The 22,955-nt window shown below is 42.0% G+C and overlaps 2 protein-coding genes and 1 long non-coding RNA gene across 4 annotated transcripts; 1 reads left to right on the top strand and 2 right to left on the bottom strand.

Annotated features, from left to right (window-relative positions):
• Window positions 1-57: 57 nt before the first annotated feature.
• Window positions 58-2,751, bottom strand: LOC119130573 (transmembrane protein 42). Its single transcript, XM_037264417.1, has 3 exons — window positions 2,358-2,751; window positions 1,572-1,718; window positions 58-1,469 (listed from the first exon to the last, which is right to left on the bottom strand). The coding sequence occupies exons 1-3, from the start codon at window positions 2,532-2,534 to the stop codon at window positions 1,323-1,325; spliced, it is 471 nt and encodes a 156-aa protein (XP_037120312.1). The 5' UTR covers window positions 2,535-2,751; the 3' UTR covers window positions 58-1,322.
• LOC119130564 (oxysterol-binding protein-related protein 10) lies at window positions 1,543-21,823 on the top strand. 2 transcript variants are annotated; one of them, XM_037264409.1, is made up of 14 exons: window positions 1,543-1,674; window positions 5,706-5,978; window positions 7,932-8,107; window positions 10,470-10,549; window positions 10,928-10,996; window positions 12,046-12,243; window positions 14,341-14,581; window positions 16,480-16,610; window positions 18,960-19,109; window positions 19,193-19,700; window positions 20,419-20,605; window positions 20,673-20,855; window positions 20,917-21,070; window positions 21,161-21,823. In XM_037264409.1, the coding sequence occupies exons 2-14, from the start codon at window positions 5,707-5,709 to the stop codon at window positions 21,203-21,205; spliced, it is 2,394 nt and encodes a 797-aa protein (XP_037120304.1). In that variant the 5' UTR covers window positions 1,543-1,674; window position 5,706; the 3' UTR covers window positions 21,206-21,823. The 2 variants fall into 2 exon arrangements, with proteins under 2 accessions (XP_037120304.1, XP_037120303.1); XM_037264408.1 differs by lacking the exon at window positions 1,543-1,674 and having other exon boundaries at window positions 4,960-5,978.
• LOC119130574 lies at window positions 7,874-8,300 on the bottom strand. The gene is made up of 2 exons (XR_005099466.1): window positions 8,159-8,300; window positions 7,874-8,077 (listed from the first exon to the last, which is right to left on the bottom strand). It is a non-coding gene; the product is annotated as an uncharacterized LOC119130574 (long non-coding RNA).
• Window positions 21,824-22,955: the final 1,132 nt, after the last annotated feature.

Below are 22,955 nucleotides of genomic sequence, written 5' to 3'. Positions count from 1 at the left end.
AAATGAGCATATCAATTTTGGCCAAAAGTTCACTCACCCAAAAAAAATTGACAAAAGTTGAGAACACTGTCAGATATTTATTTCAGAATTTTTGTGTTTTACCCCTCCAGTGGAGGTGACAATCTCTTCCATAAAATAATCTTTTTACAAATACTTCACATTATATTTGACATATCATGACTGAATGGCATCAGAGTGACAGCGCCAAAAGAGCACTTCCTAGAAGCGGAACTACTAAGAGGCTTGCAGGCGTTTCTCACTTCAAGATTGCCCTATTAAATCGAATGAGGGAAAGGAAACACTCATTAGATACTGGAGATACTTACTGTTGCAACTCGCCCTGGGTCTTCATAAAGAGACTTCATTAGGTACAATTGCAGTCTAATGAGAACCGCTTCCTTCTCCAGGAGAAGCTCAACTCTCAAATAAAGAATAATAAATGGTTATTGATGTGATTGCACTGAGTCTCATGCAGGAGATAATCTTCAACTATAAAATAAGTAATAAGTGTTCCCGAAATGCAAAATTCATTTAGGCAATGCAAATATTGCAACACACAAAATATTTGTTTGTACCTGTTGTGAAATATAAATCATCTCCGTTTATTATCACATTGTGGTCACATTTATGGGGATGCATATGAACATAAAATGATAGTTTGCATTCATATTGTGTTGAATCAACAGCAAAGTGTGATTTAATGCCAAAAGAGAGCAGTGCTAAAATAGTATGTGCCCGTTACATCATGTAGCAAATTGAATTTAAAGCATTCAAATAATGTTAAAGTTTCACAGTTCTCAATTGTAACTGAAATGCTTTTTTTTTTATGTGCACAGATGGTTATTTCCTCAAAAATCATCTCACAGCATGATGTCAAGTTCTTGGGTGTGAGTTGTAGCAACATATCTACTGCAGCTTTTTAATGGTAATGCGGAGTGGGAAAAAGTAAAAGGCTTTTCTCACCAGAGCTACATTAATGTTATTGTGAAAAGAAGAGCTCAGTTCTTCAGCTATGACTATAAAGTATGCACAGATGTTTACAGTGAGTGTCATAGTGAGTTGAAAGAAATACTTTGGTAACCAGATAAAATATAAAATCAACTTTAATTCATGGTGATATTGTGCCAATTTATGATGTGTGATCTTTGGTGTGATGGAAAATCAGACTTAGAAGCTATTCAAAGCGTATTTTGCACCAGGATGTGAAGTACCTACATTGAAATTTTTTGTTAAATTGACTCAATTTTATTTCATCAGATGGTTGCACGAAATAAAATGAAGTAAATTCAACAAAAAAACATTTTCAGTTGTAATCAGGCCAATCATTCGTCTCTCTTGGCGACTGCGCTGGGTTGTCGATCCTGCGGCGAAACCCTCTGCAGTACGAGCAGGCCGGAGAACGTCAAAGAGATCCCGACCCACCACAGTGTTATTTGAGCCTCGCCAAAAATCAGCTGACCCAGGAAAGCCTCAAAATAAGAGTTGTAATTTTCTTTGAATACTTTTTGTTCAAAAAAAAAAACAGGGTATTTGCATGCACGTGTGAGAATGAGAGACGAACTGCAACTCACGGAAGATACGAAGTTGGAGGCAGTGGTGGTCACAGTGGTTCGGGTGGAGGAGGACGAGTACCTGAGTGCTTTGGCAAGGAAGGTCCACATCACAGCATTGCAGGTGAAAAGCAATCCGCCGCACAGCAGCCTCAGAGGGATGTGAAGCTGAAACATTACATCATCACAATTATCTTTTTAAGTTCAGATGCATACTTTAAAGTACCTGCACCACATTTATTATAAAAAAAATCCCTCTAAGTTAGCATTAATCTTAGCACACCGGTTTTCATCCACATTCCAAAAACATGCATATCAGTTCATATCAGACTTTTAAAAAAATGTGCTTGTGTGAAAACGATTGTTTTCCCTAAATAGACTCTTATTGGCTAAAACTAGGTCAGGTGTACATCCTCTAATTTTGGAATACAGTGCTATTTGTCTTAAACAAAAGGTGATTATTGTGGGACCTAGCGCATTCATTTATTTTATTTCAAAGGAGTAATTTTAGCATACCGTGAGAATTAAGCAATATAAGATGAGGCAATATGAGATGAGCTTTCCACATCGCGTTTCTACAGGCTTTCATTGAGAAAATGGAGATGTATATTTATAGACCCGTGAAGGTCAAGGAGGAAGCGCGACCCTGCGGGGTAGGGGGGGAGGAAACTGCGTTGCGACGGCAAACAACGCGATAGCACGCGGCTGCAATGTCACCCCATCACGCGAGCGCTGCCTCGTCGTGACTGGTGCTGAAGCTGAGGGAGTTGGCCGGATGAGATGCGGCCGAAGCATCCCCGGACTCACCCGGTCACAGGCGGTAGTTTCATCCACTTGCCGAAATCTCCGCTGCTCGCCCCACGTCCGCAGCCCCGTCTCGCACACTCCCTTCAGGTAGTCCGCGCCCAGGGACAGCTTGGCCGACGACGATGCCACGGCCGCGAGGAAACCCGCCAGTAGTGCATAGAAAACTCCGGGGAACATCTTGATGGAGGACAGCTTAGATACATCATGGGCTACTCCATCTTTCCACCCCTGCTGGGGCTGCAGCTCCGCTCAAGAGCCGCTCTGCGATGCACTTTCGCGACTCAGCCGTCCGGTGGCAGTCACAGAGCATACCGAGAAGCGACGTGGGTGCGCACTTTTCGCGTTGCACTATGGGAATTGTAGTTTTTTAAAAAGCGTATACCTTCACGTCGTTTTGAATGATTCAGTGGCCAATGAAATTAATATTACTTTACGTGACAAAGTCTCTCTAAGATTTTTTTTTTACTATAATTTTAGCTTTTCATTTTTTCTTAATATTGTTGTCCTTTATACAGACAAGGATGTCCAGGGAACTGCATCACATTGTGGTCCATCCTCCTCCACTGTGTAATTAATGCAGTTTGAAGGAGAAGACAATCAATGCTAATGTCATGGCGAGTGAGTGTAAAAGTGAGCTTACAAAAAGCTTGACTTCATTTATTTCAGACTGCTTAAAGTGCCGAGATGGACGCTCATTCCCATCAGCATACTAATTGGCTCGACACAAAGACCATTTCCATTCAAACAAAGTTGAAGTGGAATAGACAGGAGAAGGTTGAAGCAATTCCTATACGCTTTCCTGGATGACCTTTACAGAGTCTGACGTCTGATCAAGTTTTTGGGGCCGGCTGTTTTTCTGCACAACACGGTATTAAGACCTGTACGTAATTTACGACTTGTAAAGAAGTAGTGTCTTTTAAATTATAAGACAAATAACAAGGCAAAACAAACCAATCTACAAATTCCAATTTGCCCGTTTCTCTTCCGTCCGACTACAGGCAACAGATAAGATTCAATTCAGCCATTCTTTCTTTCTTAGTGTCAAGTTAAAGAGCTAATTGGGCTTCTTCTGTCCTTGTTCAGTCGAGCGATAATTGAGCCAATATGGACTGTCAAGCACCCGCCCAAATCTTTTTTCCACACCGCCGGTGCTAATCAGACTTTAAATTAAAGTTGACTCGACAGAAGCCTTAGGCATGACCTTATCCGACATCAATTACAGATAAAAATGAATAAATGGGCGACGATTTGAATAAGATAACCTTAGAGATATATATTACTCATTCATTTTCTATACCACTTAAACCGTTCAGCTGACTTTGTATCCAGTTTAGGAAAAGAAATAAAATAGCAGTGTCGACTGGATACGTGCTCAGATCTTGGTAAAAGCAAATATGTCAGTGTATCATTAAGCCTAAAGTTATTGATTGCGTGTGACAATGGAGCTGTGTGTTGATTTTCATCAGCGCACTGATATGACAGCCAATGAAATGCATTCATCTGTATTCAAAGTCCACCATCACCGTAACACAAAGTCTGCCATGCAGCACTTTTTCCAATAAGCTCTCAAAACGAGTCTGACCAAGCAATGAACGTCTGCTTTGCCCTATCACGGCAGGAAATGAAAACTCCTTGAGTGTGATTCATTAAAAGCTATGAAATATTATGCAAGGCAAAATGGAAAATATTCGCCCTCATATTCTAGCTTCAAAGCATCTTTTTTTTTTCGATGCCAGTTCTAGCATCAGTTACCTCCTGAAAAGGTCGCCAGCATTCTAAATGTCAAATGTATTTGGAGAAAAGTGTGAGTTTAGTAACACTCTAAAATATAAATAATAAAATACTCAAATAAGCAACAATACAGTATGTTCTCTAATTAGACTATATGGGCAACTAGCTCAATTGTATTGTTATACTTATCAATGGGTGAGCAAAAGTTTTTTTTTTTTTTTTTAAACACCAAATTTCTTCAGAAAACACCAATAGAGATTCATATATGTTCCCTTCAGGGGGACGTGTAGAAAAGTGAAAAATAAATCAGGATATAATATCCAAAAGGCACCTGCATTTTTCAGGGATGGCGAGGGGGGGGGCAGTGCCCCTCTAGCTCCGCCACTGCCTTTTGAAGAACAGTGTTGCGGTTTGGTGTCAAAGAGGACGTGCTTTAAATCAAAGCCTCTTTGATATTTCACAGCGCTGAGGATGATGACGCATGCCGTTTGGATCCAGCAGGGTGATGATGCGGAGACAATTATTATTGCTAGAATTGAGGAAAGGGGTTGTTGCAGAGTTGCACAAGACACAATTCCCGCTGGGTCTCTTTGTAGCGCTATAACTGATTGATTAAATGAATAGATTTGGAATTGAAAGTAATGGCAAAGGCTGCTTTGACTTATAATGGAATGCAACTGATCCCATCTTGAATCTCATCACAAGCTTTTAAGCAACGTCTCTCTCTGTTTCTGTGGCACAGGGATTTTCTTTTTTTTTTTTACTCTTCTGTATTGATCTCAGCTTTGAGGCTGCCTCAGCAGACAAGCGGTGGGAATCTATCAGAACCCCGTTAAGTGTCCTGCAGAGATTCATCAAGGCGAGCTTTCGATTGCTCAATGCAGTTGTTGTCTCTTGTGATAACCTTCCAATGCTTCTTTTTTTTTTATCCTGGCTGGATGTTGTTCCCTGCCACATTTAGGTGCTTCTAAATAGCATTGAGGAGAAGAACCTGTGGGGACACCCAAAACTGTGTCACAAACTTTGAATATTTTCAGTGGTCTTAAACACATTAAAAGGTCAAGGAATTCAACTGATCATCTTTAGATAATGCACATTTGGGAACTGGAAGTTATTCCGGCTCATAAAGCATCATCCACATCATAAAGAAGGTGTGATCAAATGATCACGCTCATGAATAACCAAAGAGGTGAAACTGTGTTCGTTCACACCAAGATTATTGTTAATATTCTAAGAGGTTTTGCAACTGTGGCTGTAAACCCATTTTCACGATGATGTGGCTCCACAAGGCTCCATTGTAATTTCCGGGGGGGGAGTCAAGTGGGCGTGTCTTTGTGCAAGAAAGCGCTGGCTCAGTGTAGCGGTTGTCACACAAGCTCAGAGACGAGACAGGGATTCATGAAGATGTCAGTTTTTACGCACGGTGGGGGACGCACGCATCCACGTCACGGCGCGGTCACGACACGTCCACAGCTTTCGCTTTTAGTTCGGCTCGTCTTATTCGCCACTTCAATGTGCTGCTAGTGAAATTCCTCCTACAGCTGCTTGGACTCCATCCTTGTCCCCTCCTCCTCCTCCTTCTTTTCGTCCTCCTCCTCTTTGCTGTCCCGTCACCAGCATGGACAGGACGGCGAGCAGTCTTCATCACGGAACCAACAAAAGCAACTCCAATTCTTCTGGTGACCGAAGCAACTCGTCACGAAAACCCGGGGGGTGGACGGGTTCGCCAAGTCCCGGTCCCGGGCCACACTGCGGCCCCGCGGGTGCAGGGGGTGGCCGGGGGGCTTTCTTGGGGAACAGCACCAGTTCGCAGCAGCCGCAGGGTCGCAAGCGACAACTGGAAGGAGTTCTCAGCAAATACACCAACCTCATTCAAGGCTGGCAGAACAGGTAAATAAAAATGCTATTTAGTTTGGTTGACTTTTTGGGGAATGTCTTGTTGTTGAGACTGCATTGTCCACGTTGCACTTGAGGGGGCGGGGATGAGTTGTGGTTGAGATTTGTCTTTAGCAATATTTATTTCTCCTGACTGTTTACTTTTACTCACGACATCTGAACACAGATAAAGCTGGACTTTGTACTCTTTTAACACTATTATAGTGGTTAGCAAATCCGCCTCGCAGATCTGAGGTCAGGGTTTGAATTCTTTTTGTATAGAGTCTTCTTTTGCAAGATGGTCCATTTTTCACAAACAAGCTCACTTTGTCTCTTTTTTTCCCCCATGTGTGTTTATTTATTTATAATATTTCTTCTTTTGTGAACACTCTCATAACAAGCCGGCAAAGTAGCTCCACCACTGTCGACATTCTCGCAGTGCATTATTATGTGATTCATGCAGAATTTATGAATTCACCCCCCTGCCTCGTTCTCATTCTCTCTTCTCACAATGTCACCAATATATTTTCATAAACAAGGATTTAATGAGTCAATTTGAGTGAATTATTGTGGATTGTGAGTTTTCTCCTTGCTACAAACTTCTTGAAATCAAGCCCACTTTTTTTTTTTTTTAGTCATGCTTGTTGACTTGATTTCTTGCTAGTTGCAAAGTTGCATTTGCACAATGTTGATTTAATTGTCCACAACATTTCAAATAGAAATGCTTTGCAGGTGGCCAGCGTAATTACAGTCATGATTACCAGTGTATCGTGAGTGCTGTGTGGTGGTGGTGTGAAACGGACCCGAGCGGAGCTAAATATGCTGCTGAGTAGGTGGCCCTTTGCCAATGTGAAGTGTTGATAATGTTGTGTAAGTGATGCGCACTGTCGTAATAGCATCATTTTATGACAGTACATAGAAGAGTGTTTTCACTTAAAGCTAAGTTTATTTGGGTTTATTTATTACTGACATCTCTGCTATATTTTCGGTGAAATATACATCTAGAGTAGAGATTTTTTCCTGTGCTGAGTTAGAATTTTGAATAATGTCGAGGTGGCAGGTGGGTGGAAGGGGTACATTTTGAGGGATGATTCATGACATTGCTTCGCCTCTTTGGTCGAAGGTGTGAATTGAATTCGACCAGCTTCGCTGAGGTGACACACTCGTTTTTCGGGTTTGTATGAAACACCATTTTGCACTGTATTAATTACTCTACAGATGAGGCACCATTGTACTAAAAAAAATACAACTCTATATTTGTCATGATTACAGAGGTGTAATGATTAATTGCATTTTTCTAATCCGATTAATTGGCAAAATAATCAACAGCATTGTTTTTTGCTGTAGTAAAGGTCAAAAGCTCAGGTAACACTCTTAGGTCAGCGTTTTAAAGGTGAGCGCGGACATACGGCCCTGTACTTATTATCCAGCACCATCCATCATGTTAAAGGCCTTTACTCTTGTTTAGCTGCAATGGCAAGACTGCCTGAAGGGGTCAACTGTAAACGACCCCGCTCTGCTGACTGAACATGGGATTAAACGTTTTGTGTGTGCGTGCATGCATGTGTGATAAAAAGTATCTGACTCAGGCAGATTGGTCACTGATTCGCTGAGGTCGACATTATTCACACTCTGCATGGACTGACTGTGAATAGGGATCAATTTTTAGATCGTAGTTTCCCCGCATTCTCTCGAGGGAAGTGAAAAATTACTCTGGTGAAGGATTTCGGGCCACGTCTTCATCTATTCTATACAACCATGATGTAGGTTGGATGGCAAATCCATACTTTAATTGGACGTGAAGCGAGGAACATTGATTATCAGTTTAAGCTGAAAGAAGGGCAGAAAGAGAGGGCAAGGACAACCACTGTTTTGTCAAATCAAAAAGTAAAAAAACAATCACACGGGTCACATCTTTGAATGTTTGCAACTATTTAAGCAGCAATTCATTCATTTTTATTTTTGCAGGTACTTTGTGTTGGATCCAGATTTAGGATTGCTGCTATATTATGTCAACGAACAAGGAAGGAGCCAGAAGCCGCGAGGGTCCCTTCCTTTAATCGGCGCCACGATAACTCAGAGCGATGAGGTTCCACACATGTTCATCGTCAATTCTGTCAATGGAGAGATGTACAAACTCAGAGGTAGGATTTTTATGACGATCGTTTTGAAATATATCGTTTAGTCCATCTTACCTAAGAGAAGCAACAGGGGTCCTGAAAGTATGCAACTCACATGTACAGTCTCAACAATCAGTAGTGAAGATTAGCCAGTGCGCTCAGATTTGGTATTGGTTACCATGGGAACCCCCTGAAATCCTACCTAGGGAGGAGCAAAGTGGAACTTTAGAGTCCAACAAGGAGTCATTTCGCATTTTTCACGGCTGTTATTGCTTTTCATGTAGTTTTCCATGTGTATTAATTGCACTGTTTTGTCCTCAGTTTTCAAAAGCTCAATTCCTTTGTTTTTTCCCCCATCATGCTTCTCTTATCACTTGTGCCATTGTAAGAAGATACACACAATGTGTCACTAATGCAGGGTCTCCCTTCAGGGGTTCAACAATTGACCGCCATTGTACTCCATTTCACTTGGAATGTAAGAACCTGCAATTGTATTCATGAATGGCCTCCCAACAGCTTCGCCACAAAGGCACTAGTGACAATTTGAAGGCTGAAAATAGACTATCAGACGTTGGGCAATCTTAGCAAGCAGCTTTGATTTAATCCTATGCGGATGTTCAGGTGCTGAATGAATCAATTGGTCACACTGCTAGTCATGAATGAAATGATACACATGTTTAAAGCTCATTTGGAATCCTCAATATGCGAAATAATTAGCTTTTTTTTAAAGTAAAGCATACCATGTGGTTACACGATACAAATGATTACTTTAGTTGCCCGAATCAAAGCCGGAGGATCTGACTGAGGGCGGGTTGCTCCACTGAGGGAGTGGCCGCCAATCAAAGCGCCCTTTCAATGTGGCCTGACTCATGACGACACGGCCCTATTTTCTGTGCGAACGATGACGATACATAATTGCAGTCATGCCTTGATGTGGCCCCGTCAATTTAGAAATATTTTATGCTCCTACATAAAAGAGCTAATACTATGCCAGTTAAGAATGATAAAATCTTACGCAAACTATCCCTAACACTTTTAATAAGGATTTTTACGATGGTGAGGGTTTGATTCACATCACTGTAATAAAAGTGGGTGTAATTAGACAATGATTAACGGAACGGGGAGTGCTTGCTACTCTCCAGAAGCTCTGTGCTCGTCTAATTGAAAATGTAACTCTAATGTAAGAGTGGCGCAGTAATCTTTTTTTCCATCCGGATGTATGAGCCAGTATTTTGTGCTCTTAGCCTCGAGCAAGCAAATTGTGAACAGGTGCACATCAGCATAGAGACACAAATCATCTAAAAAAAATCCCAGTAGCGAGGCTTGTGCACTCCAACAACCTGAATAGATGACAATATTGACTCCTACCTTGAAATGGGCTCTTTTTGAGTAAGACATTCCTGAGCCGACTCGTAAAAAAGATATTTGCATTTCTCAAGAGATTTTTAGGAGTGTGTTACTTTTGCAGTGTGCTCAAAAGTGGCGCTTTGTAGGATGGCTTGTAAGTGCCAAGCTCATGCTGAATTCATTTAACCCTTCCAAAAACCTGTGGAAGATAAACATGACACATTTTAATCAATTTCAGTGTCTTTCACATGTAAATAACCTCGTGATTAGCATATGGAAAAAAAGTTGATACCTTTTTAGCATATTCAAATCTGATAATTTTGTTCCTTTGTTTATAAAGTGCGTCTAATGGGAATCTCCATGGTAGCATCATGAATGTTTATTAATCTCAGTTTGAATGCATAAATTCAAGGCCCGACCCATGTGGATTTTTTTTTTAGGTCTTTTTTGGTGATTCTGATATTTAGCAGAATAAAATTCAGAAAAATGAATAATCAGTTAATTCGTTAAAAAAAATCTTTTTAGATCTTTAACCCCAGAAATTTGAATATATTTTCACAATACTTTGTTCTATTGTGTTTGTTTGATTTCATAGCATAGAAAATGGGACAAAGTAAAAATATGAGAGATGTAGGGAACCTTTGCTGCGGGTTGAATCCCCAAATTGAAGAACAGCAAACATCAAGAGAGTCCGGTGCAGCAGTGTGGATCTGATTGACACCTCTGCGGCATAGTCTATTGTTTATTTTCTGCAAGGTTGCACTCAAGCAGCCTCAAGAGCCTTGTAAGATGTTAGATAAAAAAAAGTTATTCTTATGTAAAAACATAACGGGTGATTATTTTGCACAATCTTTGCTATCTTTGGATGGAGGTTCATCTGTGCAGTTGGACTATATAAAAGAAAACAAATGGGATTCCTCAGTAGACATGAAGACTCTTTTAACTAAGTATCGACCCGACTGTGAACTTCCAAGAATTTATTGCATGCATGGGATGTGAGGCACGTCAATTAACTTTTTTTTTTTCTGTATCTTCCCAGCTTCTGATGCCAAAGAGCAACAGTATTGGGTTAGCCAACTCCAAGCGTGTGCCAGGAGACATTCTGACTGCAGTGCCAAGGTAAAAAAAAAAAAAGCTACACATTTATTTCTTTACTGTGTTTACTTAAAAAGCTTAGGTGAGGCTTAAGGTAAAAAAACGTCATCGGCATTCCTTACTATATTTATCACATTTTCTAGAACGGAATTGTGCAATAGGATGAAATGAAGATGAGATTACATTTTTAATCCCAAACATCCATCACAGGGCACAAGGTTTGATTTTGCATTAAATGTCATTGACTTATTGTGACATCGAAAAATAATGAATAAAAATAGAGCGATTGTGATAGGATGTAATATTATTTTGGTGTGTTATGTTCTGCTAATAGATTCCTCCTTGTCCATGTTCCTCTACTTTCTTCAACCAATGTTTTTTTTTATTTCTACACCCTGTTAGGTAAGGAAGCTGAAGGGCTCCGATGAACACCTGAGTGCAGAAGAATCAGCGGGGGGACAAGATGCCTTGGTGAGTCACTCTTTATAAACCCCACACAAACACACTCTTATTAAAGATGTGTGTCTTGCTTGTGTTTGGATATAAAAAGATGTCTGGGGTAGAAAAGAGTTGTGTGAGTTCTCATACAAAAAAAAAAAAAAAAAAAGATGACGTCCTTACAGGAAATGGAGGTGTAGGAGTCAAACTGTGGACTTAGTGTTGTTGACTTACTGGCCTTAAGCAAACACATGCATTCTTTGTTACATCATTGCTGGAATTATTTTCTTGAAAACAAAGTGTCATTCTTCAGTAAAACATGACATACATTTATATTTACAGTCAAATATGACAAAACATATTTAGATTTTTTCTTTTCTTGCATATTGTTGCATTTTTTCTTGTTGTTGTCGTCCAGACATATTCATGGGTCCAATATGTTTCTTCCATTTCCACTCGAATGAAATGCTCGAGGCTCCGTTCCAGTTATAGAGGACAAAAGCTCAATTCTTAATGCCGTCCGTTTCTCGTCTGCTGGCTCAGGAGCTCGTGGCTTGCCTTTGCACAATGCAACACTGTTCAGTCCTGTAAGCTGATTAAGTCCTGGCTCAAAAGATCACAAAGTACCTATGTAATATAAATCTCACTCTACAGAAATTGGACAGTTATCTTGACCATTTTTTAACATACTTTTGAACCTTGATACCACTTCGTCGACAGCACAGCAAAGTACCTTAATATTTTCCTTCAATGCATTGATTCAATAATACAAATCGTGCAAAATAAGCTCAATCATTGGAATTCAAGTAACCACCAGTTTGGTTTTGTTGTCACTGCCAAGCAAGCAGAATGACCTCAGCTGCTTGTTTGCCTATCATTGAGCAGTGCTCTGTTGTGCAAGCTTGATCTATTTTGCACTGTAACCAGACCTCGGTTACCTCGGGGCAGATCATTTCTGGTGCACTCTCACTCATGGGGAAAAAAAAGTCAGATGTGTGGATAACTAGTGTGATTTTTGGACCAAGGTCATCAACACATCAGCGAATGTCATTATATGTATTTTTTTGCCTTGTGTACGTTAGGGCTCCTCATCATCCGGTCGCAATCGTAGCTTCTCTCTCCTCCCACACCTTACGCCGACGTCATCACCGGCTTCTCAGAGGCAACTGACCCACACGTCTTCGCCGGGCAACATCGTTACGATAACCCATCACAAGTCACCGGCTGCGGCGCGGCGGGCCAAGAATCAGTACCCGGGACGACTGCTGGAGGTCAAAGAGGTGGGTGCCCAAAAAAAAGTCATATCTGGACTCGAAATTAAAAAAAAAAAAAATCCTCACCCTTAAACGTGCTTGCTGAATCTAGGTCGGTTGAATTGAACTAATATGGGTGGCCTCACATAAAAGTTAGCAGCTTTGCAAAGAATTCTTTATTAGAGAACAACACACAATCCCTCAAATGGACTGCGAGATCACAAAGTTTCCCACTTTGACTGAAGAGTCTTCTTTTCAAGCCCCTCTGGCCACTTTTCAATTGGTGCAGTTCTCCATTCCGCTGTGCCATGTCGCCATGCTCTGGCTAAGAATATCTCATCCGAGTGATTCACTGTGTTGACAGAAAGAGAGCATCTTGCTGTCAGTGAATGGAGAATCCTTTCTCACCTCTGAGGAGCCGTCTGAATGAGCAGATGGCGTGTTTATTAAGTAAAACAAACACTCCTCTGGTGCTTGATTCAATGTCAGACTGAAAGAAAAAAAACAATTGTGATTGGTGATTCATTCTCTTGTTTGGCTTCTCATTCCTCTGACCTGATTTCTACAGTAGCACATATGAATGAAATTTATTTGTCGCTCATTCATAATGCTCACTCTTGACTCCTTCATGGATTCCTGCATGATTTGTCTTGTCAGCTTGACCTTCAGCCAGTATCGCTTAACCTTCCAGGCAGTAAGCCAAGTTGGGCAGACTGTGATTACAACATTTTTGCTCTCTCGTCTCAAATGCTCTCCCACTCTAAGTCTCATATAAACGACATTTTATGGACAAACGAATGGTAATAATGGGCCGCTGTTAAATGAATCATTCGGTGACTTGGGTAGAACATTTCTGAATTGAACACTGAGATTGGTGTCCATTGTGGAAAAAATGAGGACTCTCCTAAATTGGTCAGTGTCACATTTGTCTCCTTTAATCCATCTGTCCATCCATGCACGCATGTACTTGGCCATCCCCTCCTGACTGTGTGGCAGCGGGAGTCAGAGCGCACGAGCCAGCTTGTCACAGCCGACTGATGTGAGCTCATCAAACAGCGGCGCAGCCATGTTGGAGCTGGATCACTGGGGTTAGGCTATTTCTGGAAGCATGGCTGATCCCATTGGCTCCACGGAGCAAGTCTCCTTTTGCTGTCTTTGGAAATAGGGCCAGTCTGCTCCTTTTTGGTTTTGTCGTCACGTGCCGGAAATACATCCGGATCACGTATTAGAAGGGCTGTAACAAATTTACAAAAAGAGGGAGGAAAGAACAACAAAACCCATTTGCGGCTTTCACACCGACATCCTCAACATCAGCCATTGGGGCTCGTCTCATTAAGATAATTAGATACATAGCGACAACGGCGACAATTGCTAGAGGCTTTTAATATTCGCAGTTTGACACCCAAACATTTTTTTTTTTATCATTATTTTCAAATTTCATAAAGTATCCGCTAATCCACGTCAATGCGTATCTGAATATTTATTGTGGTGTCTTTTCTGTTGGTGCCAGAGGATGCATAAGCGCATCCGACAGCTTTTAGCGCTTCTAAAATAGCTCGTGTGCGCCACTGCGGATGTGCTTGTCGAGTGCGTGCAAAAGACGAGGTGTGGGCTGCGAACATATACAATATTAATGAAGGCAAGATTAGCAACCTGCATACATTAGTGCCCAGAAAAGAAAGAAAGAAAGAAGCAACTTTGTCTTCCTCCCTTTTGTGATGCAGTTAGAACTATCAGACCCAAATAGGTGAGTCATACAGGAATAATTCTCATACTCGCATCAGGGGGTCTTATTTGAAAAAATAAATAAATAAATCAGACATCTTCTTTTGGAGGAGATGAGGTCACACTATACGAATGCGCGTATGTATTATGATCTCTAATCCATAACAAACTCTGAGGCACCTGTGGGTGTAGTTCCACTCTCAATCCCTAGATGGCAGCACTATATATTGTTTGCGTTCCAATTTGAAAGTAGATTGAAAGGAGGAAGTTTCAATGCCATAAATGCTATTGCTAATGCTATGCTATAAAAGACGTCATATCAAATGGATGATGGATGGAATATGCAATACATTGTCTTTCAAGAAAAAGTAAAAGAAACTCGTCACTGCTCTCTTCCAGATGATGTCCCAAGCCGAGGGCCAACAGAAGAACCTTGTCCACTCCATTGACTCATTGCCCACCAAGGGTTCCGTCTCCTGCCTGGACCAGGACCTGCTGCTGCTCAAAGCCACGTCGGCCGCCACGCTCAGCTGCCTGGGAGAATGCCTGAACATCCTCCAACAGACCCAGAGCCATAGCCAGGTGCCGCCTCCATCGCAGGCTACTCAACGTAACCACACTGTCCATGGAGCTCCCACGGGTGAGTCGTCCCTGGGTTCCATTCTTGTACTGCTGGAGCCTCCAACTTCTCTGTCTTCTCCTTCCTTTCTGCCTACTCGTTCAGAACCACTTAGCAAGGGCCAGTTGGACTGTAGTTCCTGTCCCTGCCTGATGGGGGCTATAAACTTCAACGTCTGTACCAAATGTTGTTGAATGTTACGATTGGGGACTCTTGAGTTGTTGTGTTCCCCATCTTATGGTGTTGAACATTCCAATCACGGTGGAAACATGATTGTCAGTCAATGAAAATAAACCAAATAAAAACACAGCAAATTTCTGTCACCTAGGGTGCTTCCACATTTGCAGGGAGCGTGTGGTGATTGATATTTCGGGGCCAGTCAGTCCTGACAGTGCGCTGGTCTTTTCTTTGCACCAACAGTCACCACGCGTTGTTGTGGAGTGGGACCACCTTGCTGCAAGTACAAACCACTTTGTATCCGCTGCCTGGCTGCTAGGCCCCGTGGGGTTCCAACTGCAACCTCAGCATACACCCCCCTTACTACAGTGAGGAATTTTATAAGCAGAATGCTGGGCTATGCGACGCATGAAAATGATCCCAAATATTTTTTTCAAATAATTGCTTCATAATGAAATGCAAATTCCCGCTTGCCTCTCCTCTGTCACCTCCGTGAAGAGTATAAAAAGGATGTAAGGAAGTGAAATGAAGGAAGTCGTTGTCCCTTGACTGAAAGTAGGGCCTTGATTTACGTGCAGAGGACAGCCATTTGCATGGACAGCAATAACATAACTAATGAGTGCTGAATCATGTTTTGAATCTGATTAATTACGCTTGTTGCTCGTGGGATATTACTTCAATTTATGCTTGACAGAAAAGTGTCAGTGTGGGTCACATCGAACATCAGTGAAATACAATATGGTACATCATGAGAACATGAAGCATAGTAACTAATATGAGGTTATTGTTTTATAGTTGGGATTAAACAAATTGAAAATTTATTTCAGTTTATTTTTATTTTTAATTGACATTGAATCTATTACATAACAATAAAATCTTCTGGTTGTCTAATTGTGAACTAAAGTAACTTGACTGAAAAGTGTTTTTTTTAAAGATTTAAAAGATTTTTAAAGATTGTGTGTTTTTGTTGTTGTTGATTATTGCTGACCATGCAATTATATAACAGATCCTGTGGATTTCTACCTAGTAAATGCATGAATATTTATTTTCCCTTAATTTATTTATACCAGCTTTGTGCACTTCCAGCATGCATCTAGCCAGTGGGCCATACCACAAAATATGCAGCTGCTTGAAATACTATTGCAAACACATCATATATAGATCATGTAAATCTTTTCTGACATGAGAATTGATCAGGAATGACCAACTCCCCCCTCCCCGCCCCACACACACACACACTTGTGCCTCCAGGCTCTGGCTGGCCCACACTAATGTCTCCACTGGGTCGAGTTTCATCCAATAATAATAATAATCTAAACAGATGCCTTCAGGGTAGTTCTGTGCATTTTTTTAGACAAGGCTTCAAACTTACAAACATTGAATATAAGAAGTAAACACAACCCGGCTCAAATGATTGGTTTCTCTGATATAAATAAAGTGCATTAACTGGTATTTGAAACGGTTCATATTGGTTCGTTTGTCTGAGTATTAGTTTTTGCTGACGTGAAGGAGACGATGTCAGATATCAAGACACATCATATATTCAGACACACACACGTACACAATTTCCTGTCTCATTTTTTTAGTCCTTTTACTTATGAAATATCATATTGAATGTCAGAAGTAAATGAAAAGTGATTGGAGCTGTCTCCTTTTGTCGTTCTCCTTCCAACTGAGCATCAAAAGACGTAAATGAAGGATCACCTTTCGTTTTGACCTCTGACACCTTTTCATTCACTCAGATGGCGCTCCTGTGTGGACGGTACCAAAGTCACCCTCAGGGCAGCATCTAAAAAACGGCGGCCTGACTCCTCTGCGCTCGGCCGAGCCCTCGCCAGCCCTCAGGGAAAGGAGCTTGTCACACGGTGTTGAGGTGAGACTTGATGTCCTTTCTCTAAATTAAGCATGATTAGCATCACAACTCTAGAAATGTCAATTATTAGGTCAGTGTTTTCATATAATTGTCCATGTTGTTTCCGGTTTTCACCAGTAGAGGGCAGCACAATGCTTTGTTTTTATATGACGTACCACATCCAAAAAGATTGGGCACTTTTGATCATTGATCAGTGAGCACAGTCGTCAATATCTGCTTCGGCAACAAATCCTCTTGCTTCTACAAAAACACTTTTGACAGGCATACAAATCACACCGAAAGTCATCCAAAGATGGATTGAAGTGGAAGTGAGCTGGAGGAGGAAGATAAAAACTTCATGTTGGCTATAGGCGTTTTGTAAATTGGATGGATGATGAAAAATGGAGAGTTAACCAAAAGTGAGCAACGGTAGCAGACGGACGGAAAATATGGGAATGGATGTGGAGATGGATGTGGGCTAGGGAGGGTGGCTGACTATGATGTAACAGGGTGGCAGAGGAAGGAAAGGAAAGGAGGGCGGATGAAGGGAAACAATGACGTGTTACAGCACAGTAGAGGAAAGCATGAGAAATAAAGCCAACACAATTGGACTGTGAGGAATATGAAATGAAATATGAATGTGACGGAGCAAGTCCTTGGTTACAAAAGTAAATATTGAAAAAAAAATATTGTATCGGTGAACCAGCTCTGAGGCTATTTGCTGTAGAAGCATCAAAGTTGAACATATTAAGTGTGCAAAATGTTTTGTAACAGTGACTGTGTGACCTCAGAACAGTAAAGAACTTCCCTTTTGCAACACGAATAAAGGCTTATTCTATTCTTAGCAAGAGGAGTGAATGGGGGTAGAATACTGACTGAATCCAAAGGGGGGGGTGGGCACAAGTGAGGAGGAGGAGGAGGAGGAAGTAACAAGCATGCGAGGGAACACAGCAGAGGGATGATGGGAAGAAGCAGGAGGAGACGTCACAGGGACTTAGCTCTGAGCTTTTGTTTCACCACTTCCTTGTTTTTCTGGGTGGTGGGCACAGCAGCTGCTCACTACCACCACGAGTCAAAAGATGAAGATGGGTGCTTAGCAGATCTTTAAATGCAACTTTGGGACTTTGGCGTTGGGCTTTGACCTTTTATGGAGATGAAGTCCAGTTGTATGCAGGTCAAGCATTTAGCTGCGCATCAAGATAACGTGAGTGTTTAAAAGCTCGTGGCTTTTTTTTTTTTTGCATGTTGTTCTCCAAACGGGGCGAAGTTTGGCTTGTGTAACTGTCATCTAAAAGTGAGGCTTCTTCATAAATTATTGACCCAATTAGCCAACAGTTGATTTGAGCCGTAAACATGTTTTCAAGTTGTTAACTACGATAAAACATGTACAGGTTATATAAGATACTCATGCTAATTTTATTTGGAGACGTCTTAGCTGAAATTATGAACTCTGCACGGAATATGAGATAATGCTAATATGAGAATAAGGAAATATTTCAACGAATATTCCAAGAACCGTAACAGCCAAATGTGTAAAAAAATAAAATAAATAAAGAGTAATTAGGAAATTGACATTTCTGTACTTCAGACTTTGAACTTTAAGAAAAAATTCATTTAAAAAACATATCAAAGTCTTTCCCAATTTTGCGCTGACCGCACTTCATTCTAATATCTTGGATGAAAATCTCCGTCAGAAGCGCTGTGACCCCCTGAGCAGCAATTTCCTGCCGCAGTCGAGAGCCTTTTTAATGAATTAGAACCACTGAAATCATAACAGACGGCTTGCAGCTTCCCACCCCGCCTGCAAACGTCTATAAATATATCCCGAGCAACTCACGGGAACCCGGCCGCCACACGTGTGCGCAGGTCTTTCGTCTCATACTGTGCATACGTGGGATAAAATATTCAAGTAACAGGCAAAGCACTCATGCCCTGGAAATTTCTATGCAGCATGTTTACACCGCTCTGCGCAGACATGAAATTAAGCACCCGAGGGATTTCACATTCTGCTTTAGCCCAAGTTGTTGTTTTTTTCTTGTTGTTTCTAGAGGCATGGTCATTAAAACGAGATATGTAAAATGGTGTCATGTGTAAAAAAGAAGCAGCAGCGAGTTTTTGTGGCCCACAGGCTAGCGAGCACTTTGTGCATTATACATTAGAATCTTTTTTTTTTCCGTCACGTTACTGCAGGAGATCTCAAAAGCTCCTTCCCGTTTGAGCGCCTTGGGTTGAATGCCGGGGAAGCGAAAGCAAGCGCTCATCTTCCTCACTCTGCTTTGACCAGTCATGTGGATCAGAGCTCAAGGCCTTCAAAGAAATCCAAGCATGCTGAGAGTACTTTGAAAGTCACTTTTGCTTTTGTCTGGACAGCACCAGGCGGAGCTTGGAGACATCAGCCAAAGTGAGGAAGTGACAGACACGGAGGACAATGAGGAAGAGGACCTGGGCGTCTTGGATGACCAGAGGAGCGTCATCCTCCACTTGCTGTCCCAGCTCAAACTGGGAATGGACCTCACTCGGGTGAGTCTGTGACCTTTCAATGTGAGACCAAATCCGCTATTGTGGAAAATGCCAGTGATTCATTCAGCTGTTCATTTTCCTAGGTGGTGCTGCCTACGTTTATTCTGGAAAAGCGCTCGCTGCTGGAGATGTACGCCAACTTCATGGCCCATCCGGACTTGTTCTTGTCCATCACGGCCGGAGTTACAGCTGAGGAGCGTATCGTGCGCTTTGTGGAGTACTACCTGACCTCCTTCCATGAGGGGCGGAAGGGGGCTGTCGCCAAGAAACCCTACAACCCCATACTGGGAGAGACCTTCCATTGCTCCTGGGAAGTGCCTCGGGACAAAGTCAAGCTTTCGGTCAGAACCAACCAGGGGTGTGTCCGGGAGTCAGGCAGGAGCCCCAACAACGCAGCGGCGCCGCAAGGCGACGAAGAAGCACCGGGGGCCTGCTACAGAGTCCGCTTTGTGGCCGAGCAGGTTTCCCATCATCCGCCAGTTTCGGCTTTTTACTGCGAGTGCAGAGAGAGGCAGGTGTGTGTCAATGCACACGTGTGGACCAAGAGCAAATTTATGGGCATGTCGATAGGAGTGTCCATGGTGGGAGAAGGTGAGTCTTTGCCAACTGGATGCCTTTTTGACCTAGTTTCTAATCACCTTTCAAGACAGGCGGGAAGGAGACCTGATACACTGACAGAATTATTTTGGATGCTGACTCATGGTTCTTATTCATGGCCGTGACAAAGCAGGTAATCATGCAAAAGGGCGGCGGCTGCTGCTGCTGCTGCTGCTGCTGACCTTCACCGCAAGCACAACTGATTGCTGCCTTTGTGATAGCTTCACTTGTAATCAGCAGCCTCATATACATGAGTGACCTTATTGTATCGATTTGATCATGAATTGAACGTACAAACAGTAGACACAAAAGCTGAGGTCCATTTATGTGCGATAACAGCGTTTTACGTTTCCTCGGTTGGATCATATGGAGCATTTGATAAGCACGAGTAGTTCATTGTCATGATTGCTATAGCCAATTATCAAACACTGCTGTGGTTCAGGTTGTTTAACTTTATTAGCCTCTTCAAATTATTTTCATTTACCATCCATTTAATGATCGTTGAATGCCTCAGTGGGTTTTGTTGCACAAGTGAGGGCTTGAAATAAGCGTTTTATAGTTTGAGAGAAAACAAATGGGGCAGTGTGTCGTCAGCTGACATATGAGCAGTTTCATAAGTCATTCCTTATGAAACTTGCCTTGAGAATCAGAACACAGGAAAACTTCAGTTCCTTCAAAGTGCCTCAGTGTGCGTTCACGTCCTTCTGTCCAGGCGTGCTGTGTCTTGTGGAGCACGAGGAGGAGTACGTCTTCTCGTTACCCTCGGCCTACGCCCGCTCCATCCTCACCGTGCCCTGGGTGGAACTGGGAGGAAAAGTCTCCATCAACTGTGCCAAGAGCGGCTACTCAGCCACTGTCACTTTCCACACCAAGCCTTTCTATGGTGGCAAAGTACACAGGTGAGTGTGAACCGATCCCTCCTAATAATCAAATGAGGATTTTTGCTGACACGAATTTGTCCGACAGAGTGACCGCAGAAGTGAAACACAACCCAACCAACACCATCGTGTGTAAAGCGCAGGGTGAGTGGAACGGAACCCTGGAGTTCACCTACAGCAGCGGCGAAACCAAAGTGATCGACACAGCCAAGCTCGCCGTAACCAGGAAGAAACTGCGAGCGCTGGAGCGACAAGGACGCATGGAGTCCAGGTATGAAGACGTAAACGGACTGCACAGATTGACAGATTTGACAAGATTGCGCCCCCTGTAGGCGCTTATGGCAACACGTGACCAAGTCGCTAAAAGACGGCAACATGGACGAGGCGACGGAGCACAAACATGGATTGGAGGAGCAGCAGAGGGCGGACGAGAGACGGAGAGCAGCTGTAAACAAAGCCTGGACACCCAAATACTTCACTAAGGAGGTCAGATGCAACTGCACCCACACATACATGAATACTTTTTTGGGCTCTTGTGTTTTCACTTTCCATCTCACCTGTCAACGTATGTTGCAGGGAGACAGCTGGATGTACAACAATCCTTTGTGGAAGTGCACCTGACAACAAGTCATTGCATAGTGGCCACACGGGTAGCAACTTCTTAAAACTTGAAAGTTGGACTCACCTTGTTGCCACGGAGACACAGACAGGGAACAAGCAACTGTGCCAAAGGGAATCTCCATGTATAACCAAGGACGGCAGCATTTTGTATACAGTTGATATAGAATTAGAGTTGTCCTCTATTTTTCACCTGTGCCAAGGCCTTTTGCACATTGTCACAAAAGAAGTCTGTCAGCGCTGTTTGTATATCCAATATAATGTTTTCTCATGTACTGTGTCTTCTACATGGCTCACGGAACACTAAAGTTGTTTGTCACTTTTATAATCGATGGATCTATCTACCAATCAGAGTGGTCATCGAGCAGGAAATAGGACCACATCAAATCATTTTAAATATCAATGCCAATACAGATTTACTCCATTAAATGACTATATAAAGTACATTAGGGCAAGTTTTTAGACAGTACATTGGCTTTTAATCCTAATAACAGCCTTGATTGTTTTGTCTGCACATTTGAATGTAGCTACACATTTTTCATAGTTTATTCCCCCACCTTATATTGTGCTTTTGTGTTGTATTATTTATGTTTATTTCCCATAAAGGCTTCTCTCTTCTTCCGTGTGCCCTTATTTTTTTTCAGCAAATAGGTGTTTAAATTATGCAAAGATGGCTGCCGTTTATCAAACGCGCACTTTAAATTTGACCCTTCTCGCTTCCTGTCTGCATAAGATTCAACAAGCAAGTTCTCCGATGACTATCTGCAGTAAGTTCGAGTTAGTATTTTAAACTCAAAAGTCTATTTAGGGTATTTTTATGTATGTATGCACACAAGGAGCATGTTTGAGAATGAGTTTATTTCTCGCGACTAAAACGTCAACAAAACAGCAGCCAGCTGTCCGCCATTAACTTGAATGTTTTGTGTGGTGTCCATGCAAAAGCTGTTTGCAGAGGTTGATGCCTTCACATGCTGCTATCCTTCAACTTGCACAACTTGCGACCAACATCAACGACAAAGGTAGTGCATGTTGCTTTTTTGTTTTCTACCAGTATGTTGCACGCGCCGCCGCTGGTGGCGAGATTGGGGCTAAACATTGACTACACTTGCACAAGCTAAAGATTGAACATATTTTCTGTGCAGGTTTAAATCAAAATTGACCTATCAAACCGCCTGAGACAAAAACATGTATGCATGGGAAATATCTGGGAAAATTAGTTCTTGGAAAATACAAACTTCGCTCAGGTATAGACATCACACTAAAAACTCTGTTTTGGGGAGGTTATCATTTTTTGTGTACCTTTACTGGCGACTGCTTTGATATTTTCAATAACCAAAAGGCCACTATGAGCCACAATGACATTTAATAGATATTATGAAAGATATACACATTTTATTTCCAATTAAAAAACGTTTGTTGAATGAAAACGTTTGAAACCCAAACACAAATTCCACCATTATTTTCAAATATGATCTAAGTCTAAAATTATGTTGATATACAAGGAGGTATGGGTACCACATTCCAAAAACATGATACGAGTCAATGAGAAAAATGTTGAGTTTGATTCACTCAGTGTGACAACTTGTGTTGTTGAAAAGTTTATTCAACTTTTGATATGGTTGAAGCTGTGTTGCTTACGGCTTCTTTTTTTTTTTTTTGCTTCTTGACAGGATCGGGAGTTTTGGGCCCCCCACGGAGCAGCCGACAGCCTTGTGGGACATGCGGAAGTGTCGGCAACCTGTAATCGGACACG

The sequence above is a fragment of the Syngnathus acus genome, chromosome 11, assembly GCF_901709675.1.
Source record: "Syngnathus acus chromosome 11, fSynAcu1.2, whole genome shotgun sequence".
Classification (NCBI taxonomy): domain Eukaryota; kingdom Metazoa; phylum Chordata; class Actinopteri; order Syngnathiformes; family Syngnathidae; genus Syngnathus; species Syngnathus acus.
This window is presented reverse-complemented; position numbering and strand designations above follow the sequence as displayed.